The 24,320-nt window shown below is 43.4% G+C and overlaps 1 protein-coding gene across 1 annotated transcript; it reads right to left on the bottom strand.

The window, feature by feature from the left end:
• Positions 1-7,242: 7,242 nt before the first annotated feature.
• On the bottom strand, positions 7,243-13,177 carry LOC146036873 (cis-aconitate decarboxylase-like). The gene is made up of 6 exons (XM_083160728.1): positions 13,157-13,177; positions 11,264-11,318; positions 10,783-10,970; positions 9,703-9,807; positions 9,411-9,616; positions 7,243-8,202 (listed from the first exon to the last, which is right to left on the bottom strand). Exons 1-6 carry the CDS (start codon positions 13,175-13,177, stop codon positions 7,281-7,283), a joined length of 1,497 nt encoding a protein of 498 aa, XP_083016854.1. The 3' UTR covers positions 7,243-7,280.
• Between the last annotated feature and the right edge of the window lie 11,143 nt (positions 13,178-24,320).

Here is a 24,320-nt window from a genome sequence, read left to right as displayed (position 1 = left end):
ATAGCACCCACCATTCATTCCACCAGAATCTGTGCTGCAAAATCCAAATATCACTCCTTCCCTTCTGAGTCCTGCCATGCACCCAAATGGTATTTTTTGGTCACATATAAGGCATTGCCGTACTCGGGAGAAATTGTGGCACAGATTTTGGGGTGCTTTGTCTCCTTCATTCCTTGTGAAAATGAAAAATTTTGAGCCAGAACTGCATTTTTGTGTAAAAAAATTTAAGGTACTTGTGAGTTATCCGGGCGTCCGATTTTTAAATCGGGTCGGATCGGGACATCGCATCGCATCGCATGCGACCATCGGATGCGATGCGATGCGATGACCCGATTTTTCCATAGGAATCAATGTTAAAATGGACTGAGTCCATTTTAACATGGAATTCAATGGGAAAAAGGGGTCCTTTTCATACCCCTACTATCCAAGTGGGCATGGAGTTGGATATAAACCTGTGGCGAGCGTAGCGAGCCACCGAGCCCGAAGCGTGGCGAGCGTAGCGAGCCCCGCGAGGGGACACGGAATACCGTCCCCTCGCGGGGCTCGCTTCGCTCGCCACGCTTCGGGCTCGGTGGCTCGCTACGCTCGCCACAGGTTTATATCCAACTCCATGCCCACTTGGATAGTAGGGGTATGAAAAGGACCCCTTTTTCCCATTGAATTCCATGTTAAAATGGACTCAGTCCATTTTAACATTGATTCCTATGGAAAAATCGGGTCATCGCATCCGATGGTCGCATGCGATGCGATGCGATATCGTATCGCATCGCATCTGATTGTATGCCTTAACTTAAGGCATACAATCAAAAAATCGGACGCCCGGATAACTCACAAGTACCAAATTTAATTTTTCATTTTCACAGCCCAGTTGTACCAAAATTGGTAAAACCCCTGGGGGTTTGAAATGTACACTATACCCCTAGATAAATTCCCTGAAGGGTGTAGTTTGCAAACTGGGGTCACTTGTGGGGGGGTTCCACTGTATTGGTGCTTCGGGGGTCTTGCTAATGCGACATAGCACCCACCATTCATTCCACCAGAATCTGTGCTGCAAAATCCAAATATCACTCCTTCACTTCTGAGTCCTGCCATGCACCCAAATGGTATTTTTTGGTCACATATAAGGCATTGCCGTACTCGGAAGAAATTGCGGCACAGATTTTGGGGTGCTTTGTCTCCTTCATTCCTTGTGAAAATGAAAAATTTTGAGCCAGAACTGCATTTTTGTGTAAAAAAATGTAATTTTTCATTTTCACAGCCCAGTTGTACCAAAATTGGTGAAACCCCTGGGGGTTTGAAATGTACACTATACCCCTAGATGAATTCCCTGAGGGGTGTAGTTTGCAAACTGGGGTCACTTGTGGGGGGGTTCCACTGTATTGGTGCTTCGGGGGTCTTGCTAATGCGACATAGCACCCACCATTCATTCCACCAGAATCTGTGCTGCAAAATCCAAATATCACTCCTTCCCTTCTGAGTCCTGCCATGCACCCAAATGGTATTTTTTGGTCACATATAAGGCATTGCCGTACTCGGGAGAAATTGCGGCACAGATTTTGGGGTGCTTTGTCTCCTTCATTCCTTGTGAAAATGAAAAATTTTGAGCCAGAACTGCATTTTTGTGTAAAAAAATGTAATTTTTCATTTTCACAGCCCAGTTGTACCAAAATTGGTGAAACCCCTGGGGGTTTGAAATGTACACTATACCCCTAGATGAATTCCCTGAGGGGTGTAGTTTGCAAAATGGGGTCACTTGTGGGGGGGTTCCACTGTATTGGTGCTTCGGGGGTCTTGCTAATGCGACATAGCACCCACCATTCATTCCACCAGAATCTGTGCTGCAAAATCCAAATATCACTCCTTCCCTTCTGAGTCCTGCCATGCACCCAAATGGTATTTTTTGGTCACATATGAGGCATTGCCGTACTCAGGAGAAATTGTGGCACAGATTTTGGGGTACTTTGTCTCCTTCATTCCTTGTGAAAATGAAAAATTTTGAGCCAGAACTGCATTTTTGTGTAAAAAAATGTAATTTTTCATTTTCACAGCCCAGTTGTACCAAAATTGGTGAAACCCCTGGGGGTTTGAAATGTACACTATACCCCTAGATGAATTCCCTGAGGGGTGTAGTTTGCAAAATGGGGTCACTTGTGGGGGGGTTCCACTGTATTGGTGCTTCGGGGGTCTTGCTAATGCGACATAGCACCCACCATTCATTCCACCAGAATCTGTGCTGCAAAATCCAAATATCACTCCTTCCCTTCTGAGTCCTGCCATGCACCCAAATGGTATTTTTTGGTCACATATGAGGCATTGCCGTACTCGGGAGAAATTGCGGCACAGATTTTGGGGTGCTTTGTCTCCTTCATTCCTTGTGAAAATGAAAAATTTTGAGCCAGAACTGCATTTTTGTGTAAAAAAATGTAATTTTTCATTTTCACAGCCCAGTTGTACCAAAATTGGTGAAACCCCTGGGGGTTTGAAATGTACACTATACCCCTAGATGAATTCCCTGAGGGGTGTAGTTTGCAAAATGGGGTCATTTGTGGGGGGGTTCCACTGTATTGGTGCTTCGGGGGTCTTGCTAATGCGACATAGCACCCACCATTCATTCCACCAGAATCTGTGCTGCAAAATCCCAATATCACTCCTTCCCTTCTGAGTCCTGCCATGCACCCAAATGGTATTTTTTGGTCACATATGAGGCATTGCCGTACTCGGGAGAAATTGCGACACAGATTTCGGGGTGCTTTGTCTCCTTTATTCCTTGTGAAAATGAAAAATTTTGAGCCAGAACTGCATTTTTGTGTAAAAAAATGTAATTTTTCATTTTCACAGCCCAGTTGTACCAAAATTGATGAAACCCCTGGGGGTTTGAAATGTACACTATACCCCTAGATGAATTCCCTGAGGGGTGTAGTTTGCAAAATGGGGTCACTTGTGGGAGGGAGTTCCTAACTTTTATCATCTTATGGTGCCTAGAAACCTACATGGTGCCTAAAAAATAATCTCATAAAAAGGAGGCTCCAAAATAAAGTAGGTGCTCCTTCTATTATGAAGCCTGTGGTTTGGTCAACGTGCACACTAGGGCCACATATAGGATATTTATGAAAACAAAAGAATTGGGGGAATCAATTTTTAGTCACATTTCTCTAGTAAAATCTACTGTGTTCCTTAGAAAAATGTATTAAAATTGAAAATCTGCAAAAAAAATGAAATTTTGAAATTTCACCTACACTTTGTTTGGTACTCTTTACCTAGAACGGCGCCCATCGCGGTGATCGCGACATCGCGGGCAGTACATAAACGGCCGCGACGCGATGCCCGCGATCACCGCGATTTTCCCATAGGGAACAATGTTAAAAAGCCTAATTGACCGCGATTTTGCATTCAATGCCTCAATGCCCGCGATTTTCCCATAGGAATCAATGTTAAATGGGCTACAGAGCCCAAATAGGCACAATTAACCCTTAAATGTCCCCCCAATTTTTGTACGCCACCCCACGATCCACGCCAACCCGAAGCGTGGCGAGCGCAGCGAGCCCGCGAGGGGCGGCGGTATGCGTCCTCCGACCTTTTCATGCCCTACTATCCACGTCGGCGTGGAGTTGAGAATAGAATAGTGTGGCGAGCGCAGCGAGCCACCGAGCCCGAAGCGTGGCGAGCGCAGCGAGCCCCGCGAGGGGACGCGGATACCTTCACAGTTATACGCGTCCCCTCGCGGACTTCACAGGTGTCCGTGGCGACGCGGACACCTGTGAAGCCCGCGAAGGGACGCGTTTACCTGTGAAGGTATCCGCGTGCGCTCGCCACGCTTCGGGCTCGGTGGCTCGCTGCGCTCGCCACACTATTCTATTCTCCACTCCACGCCGACGTGGATAGTAGGGCATGAAAAGGTCGGAGGACGCGTACCGCCGCCCCTCGCGGGCTCGCTGCGCTCGCCACGCTTCGGGTTGGCGTGGATCGTGGGGTGGCGTACAAAAATTGGGGGGACATTTAAGGGTTAATTGTGCCTATTTGGGCTCTGTAGCCCATTTAACATTGATTCCTATGGGAAAATCGCGGGCATTGAGGCATTGAATGCAAAATCGCGGTCAATTAGGCTTTTTAACATTGTTCCCTATGGGAAAATCGCGGTGATCGCGGGTACCCGATTTTGATGTACCCGCGATTTACCCGCGATGCCCGCGATGACCGCGATTTTTTACCCCCGACGCCCGCGATTCTGATCGCGGGCGCCGTTCTAGGTAAAGAGTACCCTTTGTTTTAATTCCTGTGAAACACCTAAAGGGTTAACAAACTTCCAAAATGCTGTTTTGAATACTGCGAGGGGTGCAGTTTTTGAAATGGCATCATTTATGGGGGTGTCTCACATACAAGTCCCTCAAAGTCACATCAGAACTGAACTGGTGCCTAAAAAAATCAGTGTTTGAAATTTTCTTGAAAATTTGAGAATTTGCTATTCATATTTTAAGCCTCCTAGTGTCAAAAAAAATTAAAAGGAGGTTGAAATAATGATGGCAACATAAAGTAGACATATGGTCTTTGTTAGTTATTAACTATTTTGAGTGGTATGATTATTTGTCTCACAAGCAGAAAATTTAACATTTTGCAAATTGCTAAATTTTCAATTTTTTTACGACATTTTGGTATTTTTCACAAAAAAACACAGACTTTATCGACCAAAATTTACCACTAACTTAAAGTACAATGTGTCACGAGAAAACAATCTCAAAATCACTGGGATAAGTAAAAGCAATAAAAAGTTATCCCCACATAAATTGATACATGTCAGATTTGAAAAAAGGGCTCTGTCAGGAAGGCAAAAACAGGCTGCGGCGGTAAGGGGTTAAAAGCAGCCTGGGAAATGTCTCAAAGCATCCCTAATGGGGGGGGGTGGAATCTCTTGAGCAGGCGTGGTCAGCCAAGAGGGGTAAATATACTCCCGCCTCATATAACCCATTTTCTTCCCTCTCCCACTGGGTTGGGCTTCGGTAAATATTTAGGCAGTGGCTGGGTGTGTACAGTTAGGTGTATTGTAAAGTAATGTGGGGGAAGGGGTTTTGGAGGGAAAGAAACCGCACAGGTATGTTGAAGGTAATAGGTGAACATATGGTACCTGTGAGAGACTGACTGAACCCTTGTATGGGGTGTATGTGTCCCAAGTATACTGGACTAAGGTATGTCACTGGTACTTGTATTCAGGACAGTCAGTGGTGCACCCCAGAATTAGGTAACAATAAGTGTATCCAAGGAAGGAAAGAGAAAAAAAGGAAACTCTTGGTGGGGGCACCATTGTATCACAGGTATTGAATTTGATGACAGTATTAAAATGTAACTTTTATTGGGTATTTCCTAAAAGGTAAGTATATATTTTACTCACTTGGTCAATAATAAAAATTTGCTGCAAAAATATATATAGTAAATTTAAAGGCTATTATTGCCTAACAGGCTATTCCAGGATATAAGTATAGAGTGACCCTCATATATCCTCAAATGCCAACCAATAATGGGTATTTTGTGAGGAGGATTAAATCATGGGGTCTTTTTGCATAAAATATCACGTATTCCCAGGGGACAGAAAACAGTAACATGCAGCCGTACCTTTCATGCATATAAATGTATAGTAGCCAGTAGTCAGAGCGGGGCATGCGATTGTGTACAATAATATTGGAGACTATACGGATGAGGTACACAGACAGCTAGCCGACTCGAATGTTTATGAAAAACTTTCAGCAGACCCCACTGTCCGCTTCAAGAGGGAACTGGACGCTCTCTTAGAGGAAGGAGTCAGCTGCGGAATAATACCCAACGACATAAGAGATGCTTTATCTAACCCAAATCCTAAAGTCCCAATCTTGTATACTTTGCCCAAACTGCATAAGAACGCTGTTACTCCCCCAGGCAGACCGATCGTCTCAGCCAGGGACTCGATTTTCTACACTACAGCTCAATTCTTAGATCTCTTCCTCCAACCTATTGTTCAGAGACAAAATACATACATCAAAGATACCACCTCGTTACTGCTACATTTGCAGTCTCTATCTCCACTACCCAAAAAAATGCTTCTTTGCACAGTTGATGTAATATCGCTGTATACCAGCATTCCTTTACACAGAGGCATAGAAGCAGTCAAAAGATCAGTCACCACGAGTGGCATCTACAATGGTCCAGACATACATTTTTTCATACAAAATTCTCTCTGCACAAGTAACATCTGCCCCACCTGCACTGCACATGGTTTTGTCCATCTAAGAAGGATTTTGTCAGAAAGAGTGAACTAGAATAACCCCCTTAGTTCCCTACCAGCAGGAACACACAATTTTTCAAATACCCACAAAAGTGTCTTTCAGCGCCCTATGTACAGTATGTGATGTCCATAAAAGATATATCAATTAAAATATAAAATAATGATACGCTTGTAGCTCCTTGTTTTCTGGAACAGTTTTCTGCTTATTTTGAAATATTTTGATCAATACCCTTTGATCAGGTTATGCAGACATCATACAGGTCAAATACTTCAAAAGCATGGGTTAGTGCCCCACGCTTACATATGAAACAGTAGGACCTAGTAGTATGACTTAATGCTCAATATTTATTTATATATGAGCATAGTACAGTACAGTTGATCGGCAGAGGGAAGTGGTCTGCCACATATGCACAGGAATGTCACTGTACCTTCTACTACTATGACAATACTAGTAAGCCCGCTTGAAGCAAATGCTTTGAAAGCTAGTCTGCTACCTTGTGATTACTTCTGTGTTTGTGCATGTTTCAGAGAGAAAGAGATGCATCATTGGCAGTGTTTCAGAGACACACAAATGGACACTAGACATATATATATATATATATATATATATATATATATATATATATATATATATATATATATATACTGGTAGACATTTACCATCAAATGTAGACCCCGAATCTCATTAATATGCCAAGAAGATGTGGCATCGGTGGACCTAGTAATACGTTGCCTAGCTCTAAGTTGCTATAACCTCACCAGACACATTGGTCTGCTATAAATCAGAGATGTGGGGGTGATGATGCCAGCCTTCAAAGATGTAGCAAAGCAACAAAGATGCAATTTCATTATATAACTATTTTCAGTTTTTGACAGGTGTGTTACACATTGTAGCTATTTTAACAGTTTAATGTTTCATAAATCCAACAAGAAAAATAGATATAAATACTAATACATTAATTAATAAATACCATCCTAAAGTCCGGCTTTAGAATTGCTGTAAACAGAGAAAGAGTAAATCTTATATGAGTTACTGAAGTAGCAATGGCAGTAGGGAGCTGTCTCTGACACTCTCTAGATTGTCTACTATCTGTATTACACCTTGCACCTGGTCTTCCTGCAGGACATGTCTGGCATTGGAGGAGAATTTCTTCAGCAGTGATTCTCTGCTCAGCGGTTTTCTCCAATGTCCATAAAAAGTGTCACATTTCGCGGTCACCAGATCCCCATTTCTCAGCAGCAGAGCCACCTCTGCATACATCTTGTCAAAGTTGGCTTCATTATCTTGAGGATGTTCCACCACCACTTTGCTCAGGAGATTCTGGAGTTCTTTACGAAACATGGTGTCTTCATGGAAGGAACGGACATTCACTTCCCCATCCAGGAGTGCGGTGCAGGCATTGAACTGGAAAGAGTGGCGGGCCTGGTGCTCTGAGTCTGGATAGGGCCTGTTAATGTATTTGGATACTGGGACTCTAAGAACTATAGACTGAATAGCGGATGGGTCAAATGAGCCATATTGTTGGACAAATCTATTCCTAACTGAGACAGCAGCATCAGCGATCCAGTGCATTCCTAGATGTGCAGGAAAGGACTTGAATGCAATGTCTTGCTTCTCAAGGAGAAATTCATACTGATTACCTGGTGGAGATAATGGCTTAGGCTGGTAATCGCCATAAAATGCACTAAACCCAGCGCAGCCGGGCACATCATCCAGTATGAGAGTATTGGCCTCCATTCCCTTAGCAGCCAGGATAGCAGCTTCCAGACCTAACCTTGTGGCATTGCCAATATGCAGGGGCTTGGCCAGGGTGGCAGCATTTGCCATAGGAGCACCAGCGAGTGAGGCTGCTATCGCCAGGGCATGAGTGCATTGATCTTTGTCCAATGAGAGAAGTTTTGCTGATGCTGCTGCACTTCCCATGGTGCCAACCACGGATGGTGGATGAAATCTGTATTGAGGAAATATACGTTATTAATTTGTATGACAATAACATATACACGTTCTCTGGTATAATAACAACAACATTTACTGGTAAAATAAAAACATTTACAGTATTTGTTAATAAGATGATCATGCCGTATAGTTCCATGTCCAGCTAAAATATCATTTTCTTTAGCACAATGCCTGTTTTTCCCATTATTGGTTATATATAAACCCTCCCTCCCGGCAGCCTAATCCTAACCTTCCCTCAGGTAGCCTCACCCCATACCTCCCAACATGTGAAGGACAGGTAGTCGGATCCTGTGCGAGGCCATGCCCCCATTTTAGTCGATGTCTGGGCATGGCCAGCTCTGTGAGACCCTGGCCATGCCCCCAGCCACTCTGTATCCAGGAATAGATGCTGTGTGCAATAGGGAATAGATGCATTTGCACAGTTTCTATTCACTGCAGAGCAGTGCAGAGCACACGGGACCGTCCCAAAAAACCAGGGCATTCCAGCGTAAATCGGGACAGTTACGAGGTATGTTACCCTAGGTACCCTATTCCTCCAACCTCCTGGCCTAAAGCTAACCCTCCCACATACGTATGTTCGGGATGGCAACAGTCGGGATTCCAGCACCGATATTTTGACTGCTGCCATCCCATCCACCTGGATGATAAAGTTAGGCGCTTAGAAGGGGAGACTAGGTGTAGGATGTGGGGCAGGGATTTAGATTCAGGTGACATGGTATGGGGGTTAGGGTAGGAACTACCGGGAAGTGTAAAGCTGGGCACACACCGCACCCTCCGTTATAGTTAACTATATTGGTGGTGCCAAAGGAGAATGATATAGTGCAAACACACTGACCGTTTTCGGTCAAGGATGTCACCCACCCCATGTTCTGCACATGCATTTTTTGATGACATTGAGCATACATCATTAACGACATTGGGGGTAAGCCCTAATTGTGCTTATCGTTAATGATGTATCACCCACTGTGTTCCCATCTATAGGCTGCAGGAGGGAGGCTTAGGAAAAAATGTGGGGAGGGAGGGTTGGAGGACAGTTAAGTAGAGTTGCAAGAACCCTGGTAATGTCAGTGTTTGTACGTCGATTGTTCGCATACCCCACTTCGTTCATCCGGATGTATATACATGCACACACACAAACACAGACACACACAAACATAAGTCATTTGTTGAATATTTCATCAAAAAATGGGACTAACTACTCACTTTTTGGGAATGCTCTTTGCTTCGCTGGAGAAACCCATAAGTCTTCCTTGTATTTCAATCCCCACATTGAAAGCTGTCAGCAGTTCCTCACCACTGATCTTTCTGCCTTGTGCAAGTATCTGTGACAGTGCCAGGATGGCAGGAAGCACGGCACCAGAAGGGTGTGTGGCAGGGTGCCACGTGTCATCAAAGTCCATGGAGTGAGCCTAAGGTGAATGTGAGACGATTAGATTCACTTTGCAGCTTTAGAATCATTACGGTATTACTCTTATTTATAGTAAAGGCTACTTACAGCTACTCCATTGGCATACGCAGCCAGGGTTGGGGAGAGCTTTAAACCTTTTTGCCCATAGACAGAACAAAGGGCAGAATTTCCAGATGTTGAAAAATACAGGTCCTGAAACAAGAAAACAATATGATGTTAATCTTTAAAACATTTGTTAAAAGCCTGTATAAGAATTGGGTCTTATGGTCCACAAACTTGCCGACCTTAGTGTTTCTGAATTATTGTATAACTATAATTTTAGGCAGCGTTCTCCTACATTTTGGGGTATGGTGACCTTGCATAAGGATCGCACCAACGTAACAGTTATACGCTCACTGACTGATATTTCACATATATATATTCTATTATACTAAATAAAATACTTTTTTGTATTTATCTCTCACCACAATGGAATCCAGTAACGGTGTAGTTGTTTTATAATAGCATTTGCAGATTGTCCATATGAACGGATGACATTGTATCTTAGGGAGCTCTCCCTTCTGACTGTACGAATATTCTTATGATATTTTCACTGTGACTTAGGGCCTTATTCTAGTTCACTCGTTCTGACAAAATCCTTCTTAGATGAACAAAACCATGTGCACTGCAGGGGGCAGATGTTACTTGTGCAGAGAGAATTAGATTTGGGTGGGGTTTATTTCAAAGTGAGATCTATATTGCAGAGTAAAAATAAAGCAGTCAGTATTTACCCTGCACAGAAACAAAATATCTCAGTCAAATCTAATTCTCTCTGCACATTTTACATCTACCGCCCTGCAGTGCACATGGTTTTGTCCATCTAAAAAGGAATTTGTCAGAAACAGTGAACTAGAATAACCCCGTTAGTGACACGTAGGTGATCACCAGTTATAGAATTTATTTCTCAATTTTATTAATCTTTCTAATTTTCTCCCTAACCTCTCATATAAGGGTTAATAATTGTGTACAATATTCAATTTACATATCTATTTGATCCATTACTTATTACATTATACTTTCATACAGTATTCAGATTAGAGTTTTTATCTTTCAGTCCATAGTTCTGTAACCATATCCTCATAACTCAAATGATGACATACACTATAACAGATCATCCCCATGTGTTACCTGGCAGTATTTCACCACGATATTGAAGACATGAGTTGTGCTGCCGACCAGTCCGACCCCAATGCTGTCCAGGATCATGCGCTTGCTTCTGTGCCGCACAATAGCAGACAGGTGATCCGGACGGATCTCATGGATGAATGAGGCAAAAGTGTTGGTGACGGATTCATCTAACTGGTTTCCCACAGCCACTGATAAGAGACACAGCACATTAACATTTCTTCTAACTTTCCTGATTTACATTTCTTTTTTCAATTCAAATGGGGCCATTTTTAATCTTATGAAACTTTCAAAATAGTATTTACCCTGTTTTATTAAATACTAGAACTTTTTACTAATTATACACTAGGGTAACAGCTCAAGGTTAATGTCTCATTGGCACCATAACTATGTTACAAATATTGTATTGATAACATGATTGCAGTCACCAATTTAATTTCAAAATAATAATAATGATAATGAAGTGGATAGTGAAGATATTTACCTTTCTCTGTCAACTTGTGAATTTGCCTTGATAGTTGATGAAGGCTCTTTGTGTTCTAAGAATGATAAAAAAAAAATTATTGAATATATATTCGTTATATATTGTAGCATACATGTTAATGCCATGTGATGGTAACATCTGTAGTTTAAATACTATGTGAATATAATATACTTTAATGTACTCTATGTGCTGTGAAATCCACAGAGAGCTCTATTTTATCAATGCACACTCTTATCCTGGTCACTGTAACCATGTCCTATGACACTTTATCATGTTGTGCTGCTTGTTACATCCAACAATGAACATTTAAGCAATTAGTTCTAATTGTACAATTAGTACTCATTAGGCAAAATGCTGTAGTTACCGTCTTTCCCCGATAATTAGACCTACCCCGATAATAAGACCTACCCCAGATTTTGGACGCTGGTCCAAAATAAGCCCTCCCCCGAAAATAAGACCTACCATTTTCCCCATGTAATGGTGTGTACACCTAATGTGTAGCCTCCGCTCGGCCCCTGCTGCATCCGCTGACCCCCGCTGACCCCCGCTGACCCCCGCTGCCCTCCGCTCACTCACCAGCAGCACCGCAGCTCCCGTTCCCAGGGATGCATTGCGGTAGGCGCGGCGTGACGTCACGCCGCGCACATCGCGCCGCGCACATCACGCGGCTGACTGACTGAGTGGCTGGATGGCTGCTGCTCACCACAACACGCCATCAACGAACTTCAAAAAAACAGGTGGGGGCATGTAAAATACAAATTGTGGGGCATTTCATAAAGGCAGTGGGGAATTTCTTAAAGGCGCAGGGGGGCACATTAAATTGTGGGGCATTTCATAAGGCATTTCATATTAAAATAAGCCCTCCCCCGAAAATAAGACCTATGGTCTTTTTTGGAGGAAAAAAAAAAATAAGACAGTGTCTTATTATCGGGGAAAGACGGTAGCAGCATAATGAATCATATGAATAATAATATAGATATAGGTAATAGGTAATAATATAGCTATTATAACGAAGTTGACGTTTTGTTCCATGTTATTTATATAGATATTTGAAGCTTTGTACAGTATCTTTACATTAGGTATTACACATCTCCTTGGCAACATTATAAACTATAATAGATTGTGTGTAATTATCTTATATATTTTTACTGGTTTTTTTTACGGAGAGTATTTATTAGAGATTGTAGAGAGATAAAATTGTTACATATAAAGTACTAACCAATTAGACCTTAACTGTCATTTTTTAAACATGTCTCATAACATGTAAGGCAGAAGGCACATTTTTTTCTCTCACCAAGCTTCAGTAATTACCCCCTTAAAATAGCATTTTCTATTAATTATTTATGTTATATACAAGGAATCCCTATTACAAATGCTTTTCTACTTTCAATGCCTTCCTATTTTCAGTGGTTCCAGTGACATATCTGTTCCTAGCCTTGTGTACAGCACTTGCTACAGCTTACGCACCCACAATCACCTTTATGCAAGTTTATGCATTGTTCAAACTTAACTAACCAATGCTAAGCTGCTGTTGTTACACCAGTGATGGCCCACAGCCTACTGTAATTGGTAACAGAATACTGTATACGGCATTGGGTCATATTGGGAAGTTTGGTATACATGTAAATATTTTATATAAGCAAATGTAATATTTTTATATGACACATACTATAGATACAATAATAAACCATAGAATATAAATACAATAATATTAACATACAAAATAATGGTGACATTACAATTATCTTCAAGTTGGTTAGTAGTGTAGGTCTATTTACAAAAGGTTTTTAGTATATTTGATCAAATTGAAATATGGAATAATGTATCTTATATTGTATAACATTTTTCCAAAAATGCGTAAAATATCTACATTTCCATTGAAAGAGTACTTACTTTAGCAGCTGTAGAAAGCATCTTGAATTAAGGTTTGTTTTATAATGTGAACTGCTTCTTCTGATGGCTAATTCTATGTTGGTTGAGGGGATGTCTACAGTATGTGCACATCCAAATCTATGTATCCTTATATCATGGTGCTGTGTGTGGGCGTTACACAAACAGATTACACCTGGGAAACAGGTGCAGCTATAGTGCTGGCAACTGTTCCAGGAAGTACTGTAAAGAGAAGAAACTTCCCAGGATGCCACTATTAACAAGTCATCACTAGGGGTCTAATACCTAAGGCATTTTATTAGCAATTAGTTTCTATGTCATATAAAGTGATGATATGATACTGTAACAATGTTGATCTATCTTTATGTTTTTTATCTTCCTAGTCAGAACTGAAAGGTTAATAATAACAAAACCTGACAACTTTTCACTGTATAAATCAAATTCAAAACATAGAAAAGTAAACTGTTAAGGTGCCCACACACTAGAAAGATCGTAAGATGTGCACATAAATTAGCCTTCAAATCTTTTGCCTGTCCCGGACAAAAGATTTCAGACAAGCGCACATATTTACCAAAGATTTTTCTTAAGATCCCGTGTGCGTTCCTATGGATCTTTTGTTAAATCTTCTGATCTTTCATGCAGCACGTAAGATCAGAAGATTTAGCAAAAGATCCATGTGCATCGGACCGAAATTATTGGTAAACATCGGACGATATATCGGTCGATTTATTGGAAATTGGCCAATTTATATTTATAATGTCATTTCTTACTCATTTTCATTTAGCCATCGGCTTAGTTTAGCTACAGGTGTTTCTAATTGCTGATAATATTTCCTGATATATTGGGGTAATTCAAACCTGATTGCATGGCGAATGTTCTACGGCCAGCAATCAGGTAGCTATAGTTAATTCCCATCATGCAAATTCATTTGTACGCCGTGCGAGTGGTTGTGCACACCTAGCAAAGATTTTGTTGCCGTGTGAAAATCTATTTGTAAGACGCTCATCGTCTAAAGGTTTTTAACTGGTCACCGCTCATCGCAGGATCAGAGCAGCCATAGGGCGGTATTCAATGAGCCTGATTCACCATGTTTTTATGGCGAATTTGTGCTGTTTGGCTAATACATCTGAAGGTTTTTTTCGCCATGATTCACCGAGTAGCAATCGCTATCTTTTTATGGTGAAGTGGAATGTGAACTTTTAAAATAAAGTGTTTTGTTTTTTACATTTGGTGTAAAAAAATCAGGAATTTTATTCTGAGGAGGGGCATGCTATATTTATTCATGTGCTGTAAGCACATGAATATATATTTTTTTTAATAATATATTTTTTTTTACACTGACCAGCCAGCAGGGGCGCCGGAGCCGAGCCGCTCATTAGATATTCATATATTCACTTCACCCGATCATTACATATTCATGATCGGGTGTAGTATGGGGTGTAGTATCGGGTGAATATGCCCGGACCCCTGTTGGCACCCCCGGGGGCCAGCCTGTGCTGCCTGGCACCCGTGGAGCCCACCTCCCCCCCACAAACATTGTGGGGCAGGCAGGGAGACTTCCATCTCTCTGCCTGCCACCGTCCTCAGGCTCCCTGCGACGTTCGCCGCAGGAGCTCATATTTGCCGGTCAGGGGCAGCGAGCCCCTGACTCGTTGAATACCGGAGCCGGCGAGGCTCCGGAACGCGGGGACCCATGGCGAATGTGCAGTGAATCCTAAACAGGATTCGCTGCACGTCGCCGGTATTCACATTGAATACCGCCCATAGACTTACTCGGCGGCTGCAATGAAATCAGCCTGATCATGGCTGGAGCTGACGTCACATACCCTCCTCTATTAGGCTTTGGCACGTCTGTGTTTTCACTGACGCGCCCAGCATTTTTCACTAAACTGACGGTTATCACCCGCAGACACCTACTTCCTGTCATTCTCCTTGCGATCATCTTGCAAAGAAGAAATGTAGCAGCCTGTCATCGCAGCATGACATTGTGCGCGCCTATTGCAGCCCATACGCACGCACAGTTAATTCGCAGCTGTGCCATCAGGTCGGGATTACCCCCAATATGTTGTGCATATTATAAAAGTAACCCATGCAATGTCTTGCACCATGTACTATATTTTGTTGGGTTTTTGTTTTAGGGAGCACTCCCCATTTGGTGAGTTTTTTGGGGAGCACTCCCTAAAAAAAAAAACACCACTGTGCCGCTGAGCACTACATCAGCAGCTGCTCGGCCCTGTCTCTGGCAACCCGGCTGTGGCCCTTATTCTGATTGATGCGGACTTTACCGCGTTCTTACGGATCGCGTCTTTACGGCGTCTGCGCATGCGTGGAGAACGCTACGCGCATGTGCCACGCCTTGACTCGGTACCAGTTCGGACAAAGCCCGTCCAAAACTGGTCACCGCAATCAGTCGGGAAATAGGGGCGTATTATGGGCGTCATGCGGAATGACACATGGGCGTAGTTTCAAAGTGGGCAAAACGGGGCGGAAACATGGGCGGACACGGGGGAGTACACTTATGTTGGGGGGCGTACATTCGGAAACCACTCCGAATGCACGCGAGCAAAAAGGGCTGAAATGTGCGGTGTCCACAAGTGTACTATTGCTTTGCGGACACCACTCGTTCATGCGGTAGGCGAACGTACGCCTAATGACTACAACCATTAACACCTGAACCCAATAACAATCTACTCCTTTACTCATTACTCACTAATAGGACGCTTGTCAGTGCTTTAATTGAAACCATTGCACTTCAATTGCTGTAAGGGTTAATGTGTGCTATGCATGTGTTAGGCATGCTTGTAAGGATATATTGGAATCTAATTGATTCCAATTCCAAATAAGCAGTTTTTTATGAGGATAGGTAATTGAATAAGTGGGTCATGTGATGTCTTGCAGAAGATACTTCATAGTGGGTTGTTTGGCGTAAATCCTCCGCTTACGTGCGGTAGCACCGCTTGGCTCCCGTTCGGATGCGGTATTCCCGAGCATACTCTGTAATACTCTGTAATACCGTGCCGAATCGGAGTGTTTCTCCCGCACACGCATGGTTTGTATGTCGTCCGTAAACACGCCCTGTTCTTAAAGAGTGAGTCCGTCCGAATGCGGAGGACACGTGGGCGTTTCTACGGACGATGGCCGCATGCGGCAAAACACCGTGGCGTGCGGACCGCTCCGTAAGAATGCGGGAATATCCGCACAGATCAGAATAAGGGCCTGTGTGTGGCGTGACGTAACAATTTCACAGGTACACATCAAAAGTGATCCCAGCACTATAAACTGTATATATATATATATATATCAGTGGCGTAACTATAACTCCGCAGCCCCCGTGGTGGCGGGGGGCGCAGAGAAATTGGGGGCGCCGCCGGGGGGGCTATAGTTACCCGTGGTCTGCGTCTCGCCCGGCTCTCTGTCGGGACCTTCCTGACATCACGGTCCGGGCCGGCTCCTGCTGCAATGAAAACTGACAATTAGAAAATGGCTGCCCCCATACTGCAGACAGTTTTCTGTCTGCAGTATGGGAGCAGCCATTTTCTAAGAGTCCGTTTTCATTGTAGCAGCAGGAGCCGGCCGGGACCGTGACGTCAGGAAGGTCCTGACAGAGAGCCGGGCGAGGCGCAGACCGCAGGTAAGAAGGGGGGGCAGGTTAGGTGGGGGGCGCCAAATAAACGTGCGGCGGGGGGGGGGGGGGGGGGCGATAAATAGTTAGTTACGCCCCTGATATATATATATATATCCTGCCTTTCTGATAACCTCAAGATCACGCAGAAAGGTGTCAGCGCCAGGAATCCCTGAAGATTTTAACTAGATGAACACAGAAAATTCCTTCTTTTCTTTTGCATTAAATTCTGCCCATGGGGCAAAGCTGACACAGTATCATGATGTCATGTCCAGTCCAGCAATAGCTGTAATTACTGTAAGTGACTTTATGGAGACGGTCTACACTCATTAGCACCACCAAAAACATGACTGTATGTAAATGCTTCTAGATATACAACGAGAAACCACTCAGCTATTGTAAAGGCCCAGTTTCTATTGTATCACTGAATAAAAGAAAAGATCATCAGTGTTTTCAGCAATGCTGGTAAGGTGCATGTGCACTGCATCTATTTACCTCACTGGGTGACAGGATGCACTCCCAGCTACACACCACCCCCCTTCCCCCCTGGGACACTTGGGAGGTATGAGTATATGTGATGTGTTTTAGTGGAAGTTGACTGGGCAGAAGCCATAACATTTATAGAAGGCTATAAAGAAATTATCTTGGAAAAAGTGCTACGGTATAATAGCAGGTTAATAGCAGGTGTACACAGGGGTGTGGTACGGAGCTCCAACGGGGGGATCCCGACGGTCAGTATCCCGATGTCGGAATCCCTACTGCGGGTACCCCAACAGGGGGGCGAGCGCAAAGAAGCAGACCCCCACAAGGGAGAATAGCCCCTGTGAGTCTGGATCCCCCTGTCTGAGCACCAGCAGTCGGGATTCTGACGTCGGGATACTGACTGTCGTGACCCCCCCTGTCGTATCGTCCAGGGCCGCTGACAGGGGGGTGCCAGGGGTACAGCTGTCCTGGGCCCCGGCCTCTGGAGGGGCCCAGCACCCCCCCGCACAATGCCACCCGGCACCGGTGGCAGGCACGCACAATACACAGTGCAGCCTGCAGAGCGCCGAGCCTAGGATACAGTGGGGCTCGGCGCTCTGCAGGCTGCACTGTGCAGTGAGTGCTCCGTCCGAGTCCCGACGCCTGGAGGGAGAAGATGCTGCGATGCTACGCTGCCGCAGGTAAGTAATAGTAATTGGCGGGGTGCCGGCACGTGAGCGAGGGGGGGAGGTGCCGCCTTCGTGCGGGGGAGGGGGGGTGAAGGTCAGTCCCGGGCCCCAACATTACTAGCGGCGGTCCTGGGAGTGTCATCCGTCACCCATTTAGAGAATGATCTCAAACTAGAGGGAAAGTATAGGAAAGCCCACTGCAATAACAGCACACTGACAGAGAAGTCACAAAGGTAACACATGCTTTCTAGACATAGATTCCTGGCAACCAGTGAATGAAGAAAGACCTAAGGGTATAGTTTTCAGTAAACAGTCACTAGGGAGGGAAAGCGGAAACTACTGTAATTGCATCGTTAATCCTATTAATAGGTAGAAGCTAAAGAGCTGATGTATAATACCGGGAAAATCCAGAGACTGTGTCATACAGTATGAACAAATGTATACAAAATTTAATTACTCTGCGCTTAAATTAATCTTAATAATACAATTGCTGACTGGCAAGAAATAATTCAAGACACACAAATTAATATCAAAGAGAATCTTTATCTCATGGAAAAATTGAAAAATAGACAATTAGATAAAATCTCAATAAAGCAGGACAAAGACATATATACAAAAAATAAAAAATAAAGACATGAATAAACTATATTTCATATAATTAAATATAAATTTAAAGGTGTAGGGAGGACAGGTACAAATTCTGCTCATAAAGTCCCAATATTACGCTATAGATGATGTTGTTTCCGTGAATAGAAGTAATTAATAAAGTAGAAAATACACCTCGGATGGATGCGGTAGTCCTCCATCAAGGTATACAATGCAGCAGGGAGCCAGGTGATTGAAATGGAGATGCTATGGTTTTGTGCCCAGAAAGCCCCAGACGAGTGCAGGGATCCGCTTTCAGAACACCGCTGCACCCGATGTCACAGTGGCCGGGCCGTGAGATGGAATCGCTCTGGTGCCGTGCCAAGGCTGGAAGTTGATGTTTGCTGGTAGTACTACTTACAGGCAAATTGTTCTCTGGCTTGTATTCATTAGCAGGGCTCGTACCAGCCTCAAATGTCCCGGGCTCAACTTCCTCTGGCAATGGGGCTGTGGATGAATATTAGCGGATAAGTGGAGCAGAATTCTTGCAGCAAGGTTCAAATATTTTTCGCTAATGCGTTTTGTTCCATCAGAAACGAAATGCGAGAGATTTGTTCTGATTTCCTGAGTTTAGAACTCAATTAAAAAAACAAAGGCAAGGCTGTCCCTTATCGCCGCTATTATTTAATATAGCAATAGACCCATTAATAAGACACTTTTATTTAGACAAAAACTGGCAGGGCATACAGTTTGACAAAGAAATATTGAAGGTATCAGCATATGCGGACGACCTTTTGCTTTATTTTAAAAACCCTCAAGAAGCAATCCCCGGCCTGATGCAAACACTAGCTGACTTTGAACAAATATCTGGTTTCAAAGTAAACAAAACAAAGACAAAAGCATTGGCACTACATACCAAGGCAACAAAACATAAATGGCACGAACCCTTCCCCTTTACATGGGCAACATCAACCCTGACATATTTAGGAATCAAAATATCAAAAAATACGACGGACATATATAACAATAATATTCTCCCAATAATTACACGAATATTGAAAGACCTTAAATCATGGAGATGTCTCCCATTATCATATATTGGAAGATGTCACCTGATAAAAATGGTGGAATTCCCACGCTTATTATATTATATACAAATGATGCCATATATGTTGAAAGAAACAGATTTACGGGTAATAAACACGGCAATAAGTAATTTCATCTGGGCAGGGAAAAACCCCCGAATATCTATGTTTTAGTTAAATCAGAGCCCTAATCTGGGAGGAATAAATTTGCCTTGTATAAGAAGTTATGTTTTGGCGGCCAACTACAGATATGCCATAGATTGGATAAATAATACAAACAACTACGCAAATGTCTCGATAGAACAAGCATTATGCCCAGACATACCGCTAAATAGCTTGCTACACACGAGACCTTCAAAATTTCCATCTGAAGTGCTAGCCAACCCATTATTAATAGCTACTTGCTCAGCATGGAGAGCGGCACGTTCCAGACAGGGCTTATCACCCTATAGATCAATATTCCTATGACCACATTATAATATACTGAACCAAACTCCATTGAGTCAGAACAGGAACACATCGCTGAAATGGATAGAGGGAGGTATTAGAGCTATAACAGATATTTTAGAGGAAAATAGTCTGTGTATACTCTCTTACGAAAGGATAACAGAGAAATATAAAGAAATAGAAATCTCCAGATTTAGGGGGTTATTCTGGTTTGTGCGGCCAAACGTGCGTACGTTCCATATTAGCGTACGCTCTCCGTACGCGGCCGTTGAGGTTAAGTCCACCCACAAATCAGCCGCATACGTACGGCCAGAAACAATGTCGAAGGGGAGTGGCGTACAATTGAGCGTACGCCAACGTACACGGACGGATCAGCCCTTAGACTCCGACAACTGGCGTACAACAGAGCGTACGCCACCGTTTACGGACGTCTCTCGTCCGTCTTCCCACCGACTTCTTGCTGCTATCTGAGCGTACGCCACCGTGCACGGATGGGTCTCTATTGTTTTCAATGGAAAACTCAGCGTATGTCACCGCTCATGAGAGTGAGCGTACGTCCGTGCACGCTGGCATACCCTTCACATATATGGACCTGCAAATCTTGCCTTTCAACTATAATTAAGACAATTAATTAATTATTCTAATTGTTATTCAATTATTGTTTTCTATTAACTTAATTGTCTACCTTAATAAAGACCCTAATAAAACAACATTTTAACCCTCATTACATGTATATTTATTATGTTCTAATGTTGCATTTTAATCACTATCTATGTGTCCCCACATTGCTGTTACTTTTAAATCAAGTTATGTTGGTGTTTGTGTATATGTACTAAATTATGTCCATAATTAGTTTGATCTGATTTTTTAACATGTATACCTACCCTGATGTTATTTGTGATGTTTTCATCTAACAACATTACACATTCATGCATTTTCACTATGTGTTATTTAACTCAAAAACACACACATTCACACAGCAATCGTTGCCCCTCACATCAAAATACAAATATAACTTACATTACACATCTGTATGTACCTGCCCTTACAAACCTGCAAACATATTTTTGATTAACAACACAGGCAACTTCTCTCTGTACAGAAATTTTTATTTTCAATCCAAACATAAAAACTTTTTTTTTAAACTTAAATGCGGGCCTCCAGTTGGGCAAAAAGGATGTGCAAATACAGGAGGGTCAGGAAGATCTCCTGAATTATCGCTGCCACCTCCTCCTGGTGCTGTTCATTGTCTGTAGTGAAGGGATAAAAAAAATATATATATATATATATATATATATATATATATATATATATATATATACACAAATGTTTGTTGTATTTGTACATAATAAAAAGTTGTGAGTTATGTGTGAAGGCCACATACATTTTTAAACTACATTGAAGATGGGTCTGCTGTAAACACAGTACTAAAAAATAATATATTAACACACACATACTGTACATAGTAAATAACATTAATTAAATTACTCCTTCTTGGATGAATGTATGCTGTATCCCAATTGTTAGTTTGGTTTTGGGGGACTCACCTCTAACCTCACAATTAGGCTGTGCTATTTAAGGGTTATGACATTGTTGCGGCTTAAGCACTCCTTACTATTTTAAATTTAGGACATTGCTGTACAAATTATAGGCCTAAAGCTATGTTTGTAAAGCATGCATCCGCATGGCCTCACACACTATTAACAAAATAATCTATAAATTAATGTTGCACATCATGCTGTGAAGTGGAGTTACACAACACCTGGACCCACATAACTACAACACCACTAATGTCGGATATGTCATTGGATGTACTGTTATGTCAATTATTCAAGGGTTGAGGCATGGCCACACTAAAAAAAAACACCAAGGGGACCCTTGTTCCTGGAGAAGGACAGGCCACACCTCATGGTCGCCAAGCAGTGATATGTTGCAACTAATGTTGATGTTGGATACACATATGTGGTTGTTGTGATTGTTTATATGTAGAAATGTGTAGGTAAACATTAGACACATTATTTACTTACGGCTAGTTGAGCCATCCTGCTCGCCGCTGGTTGGGTGTCCAGTGGTTGGGGGGGTCAGGAGCAAGGGGGATGGGATTGGACTTGGGAAACAGGTAGTGGGTTGGAGTGGGGATTGGAGAGGTTTGGGGGTGGGTGGTGGGGAGGTGTAGGGGGGTTGGAAATGGGGTGTTGGTGGGTGTAGGGGTGTGGGGGGGGGTAGGGGTGGGGGTGGGTGTAGGGGTGTGGGTGTGGGTAGGGGTGGGGGTGGGTGTAGGGGTGTGGGTGGGGGTAGGGGTAGGGGTGTGGGTAGGGGTGTGGGTGGGGGTAGGGGAGTGGCTGGTGGAAGGGGATGTAGAAATGGGGTGGTCACCAGCAGGTCCCAATGTCTCCTCCTCTTCCTCCTCCTCTTCCTCCTCCTCTTCCTCCTCCCGGGCTTCCTCCTCCCGGGCTGCCTCCTCCCGGGCTTCCATGCGTGCCCTTGCGCGTGCTGAAATGTTCATGTGGATGGCATAGAAATCGAAGGTTGGGTTTCATAAAAATGGGGGAATGAAAAATTCACATTAGTCATGCTCATAACCTTACAAATTATCATTTCTGTTATATTTCATACATTTATCATGCTAACTAATTGATATGCTACACCCAAAAACAGAGCGACTACATATACCCCCCCTATACACCCCTTATACACCCCCTATACACCCCTTATACACCCCATATACACCCCCTATACACCCCCTATACACCCCTTATACACCCCTTATACACCCTTCGTCCCTTGGCGATGGGCTGCAAGCTTAAATGCATTGATCAATTCATGAACTAAAACCCCATTATTTATTTGATTAATTGTATACTAAGGTGAGTTAGTTCATTATGGAGAGTGTTGAGTCCCTGTATTTGTATTTATTAGAAAATGTGGTCACAGGCCACTTCACCAAAACCTGGGAATGGCGAGTGCTGCTTGCACCCCATTCGCAGGGATGACGAGTGTTGTGGTACTCTATATGTACATATATATATATATATATATATATATATATATATATATATATATATATATATAGCCAGGAGGCTCCGCACTCACATCCAAATGTCAGCACCATACGAAGGGTGCACAGTAAAAGGTCATCCAATCCGGATAGCCAATTATATTCAAAGTGCTTAATAAAAAGCGAGGGCACTCACCATAGCAGCAGAAGTCAGCCAATTTTAATAGTCAAACATGATAGTCGACGTTTCGACCCACATGGGGCCTTTGTCAAGACAAACAGGATAAATCCAAAGGTACACCAGAAGTTACTTTGTCTCTTCTGGTGTACCTTTGGATTTGGAATATATATATATATATTGTTGAGTGCCGGGTGGTTGCTGTATATATATATAAATATATATATATATATATATATATATATATATATACACATACACACACATATCCGTAGTGTAGGGTTCACTTACAAGATTTAAAATACATTTTTATGGATATACTCAGCACATAGATGCAAATACAACAGATGTAGGTCCTTTGTGACATCGGATCAGTTCCTAGTTATCACTTATGAATTACGTTCTATAAACTCATTGTTTGGATCTTTATGGTTGCAACTTCTCCATCTGTCCTACTTCTCAGCTTCTAACTGTCATTTTACAGGCTGTGGGCAGTATCCAGTTGGCAGTATCCAACTAGCCCCAATACAGATGGGGCCGGGCTCATCTTTGCAGGGGATGGCGATGGCGTCGCCATCGCCATTCCCTGCTCCCGCGCCATCTGTGTGTCGGAAGGGGACGCGCGCGCACGAGGTGCGCGCGCGTCCCCTTCCGACGGTGCTGCCCTCGGTCGCCCGGTGCCCACACCGGGCGCCCGCACCCCCCCACAGCCTCCTCGGGTCCCCCTAGCCCCCTTCGAGCGGGAGGCGGACAGTATTGCGTCCGCCTCGCCGGCCGGCCGCCCGGATACTGAGACGCGCGTGCGTGGGGGACGCACGCGCGTCTCAGTCAGATGGCGCGCCGTGTTGCTGGCGGATCGCCAGCAGCATGCTGCTGGCGATTCGCCAGCAAGCATAAGGCCTGCGCTATCTGTAAGTCAGCACATGCCATGGCTTATCGGGTCTTATTCCACCTGACTCAGGCGGGCAAAGCAAGGTCCCAGAAAACAGGAACCCAGGGCTGCAGCCATTAAAAATACACAGGTTCAACGTAATAATTATTTTTGTTTTTTTCAGATCTGAAATTTAAATATTCTTTTAGTTGAACTTCAGTGTTACAAAA

This window comes from Crinia signifera, chromosome 9, assembly GCF_055691185.1.
Source record: "Crinia signifera chromosome 9, ASM5569118v1, whole genome shotgun sequence".
NCBI classification, from domain to species: Eukaryota; Metazoa; Chordata; class Amphibia; order Anura; family Myobatrachidae; genus Crinia; species Crinia signifera.
This window is presented reverse-complemented; position numbering and strand designations above follow the sequence as displayed.

What these genes read in the sequence shown, in the direction of transcription:
- LOC146036873 (XM_083160728.1), bottom strand. Translation starts at nt 13,177, where the DNA reads ATGCTTTCTACAGCTGCTAAA. An exon ending in TGCTTTCTACAGCTGCTAAA is followed by an intron (nt 11,319 to 13,156) that starts GTAAGTACTCTT and finishes TATCATTCTTAG; the next exon opens with AACACAAAGAGCCTTCATCA. An exon ending in TCGTGGTGAAATACTGCCAG is followed by an intron (nt 9,808 to 10,782) that starts GTAACACATGGG and finishes TTCTTGTTTCAG; the next exon opens with GACCTGTATTTTTCAACATC.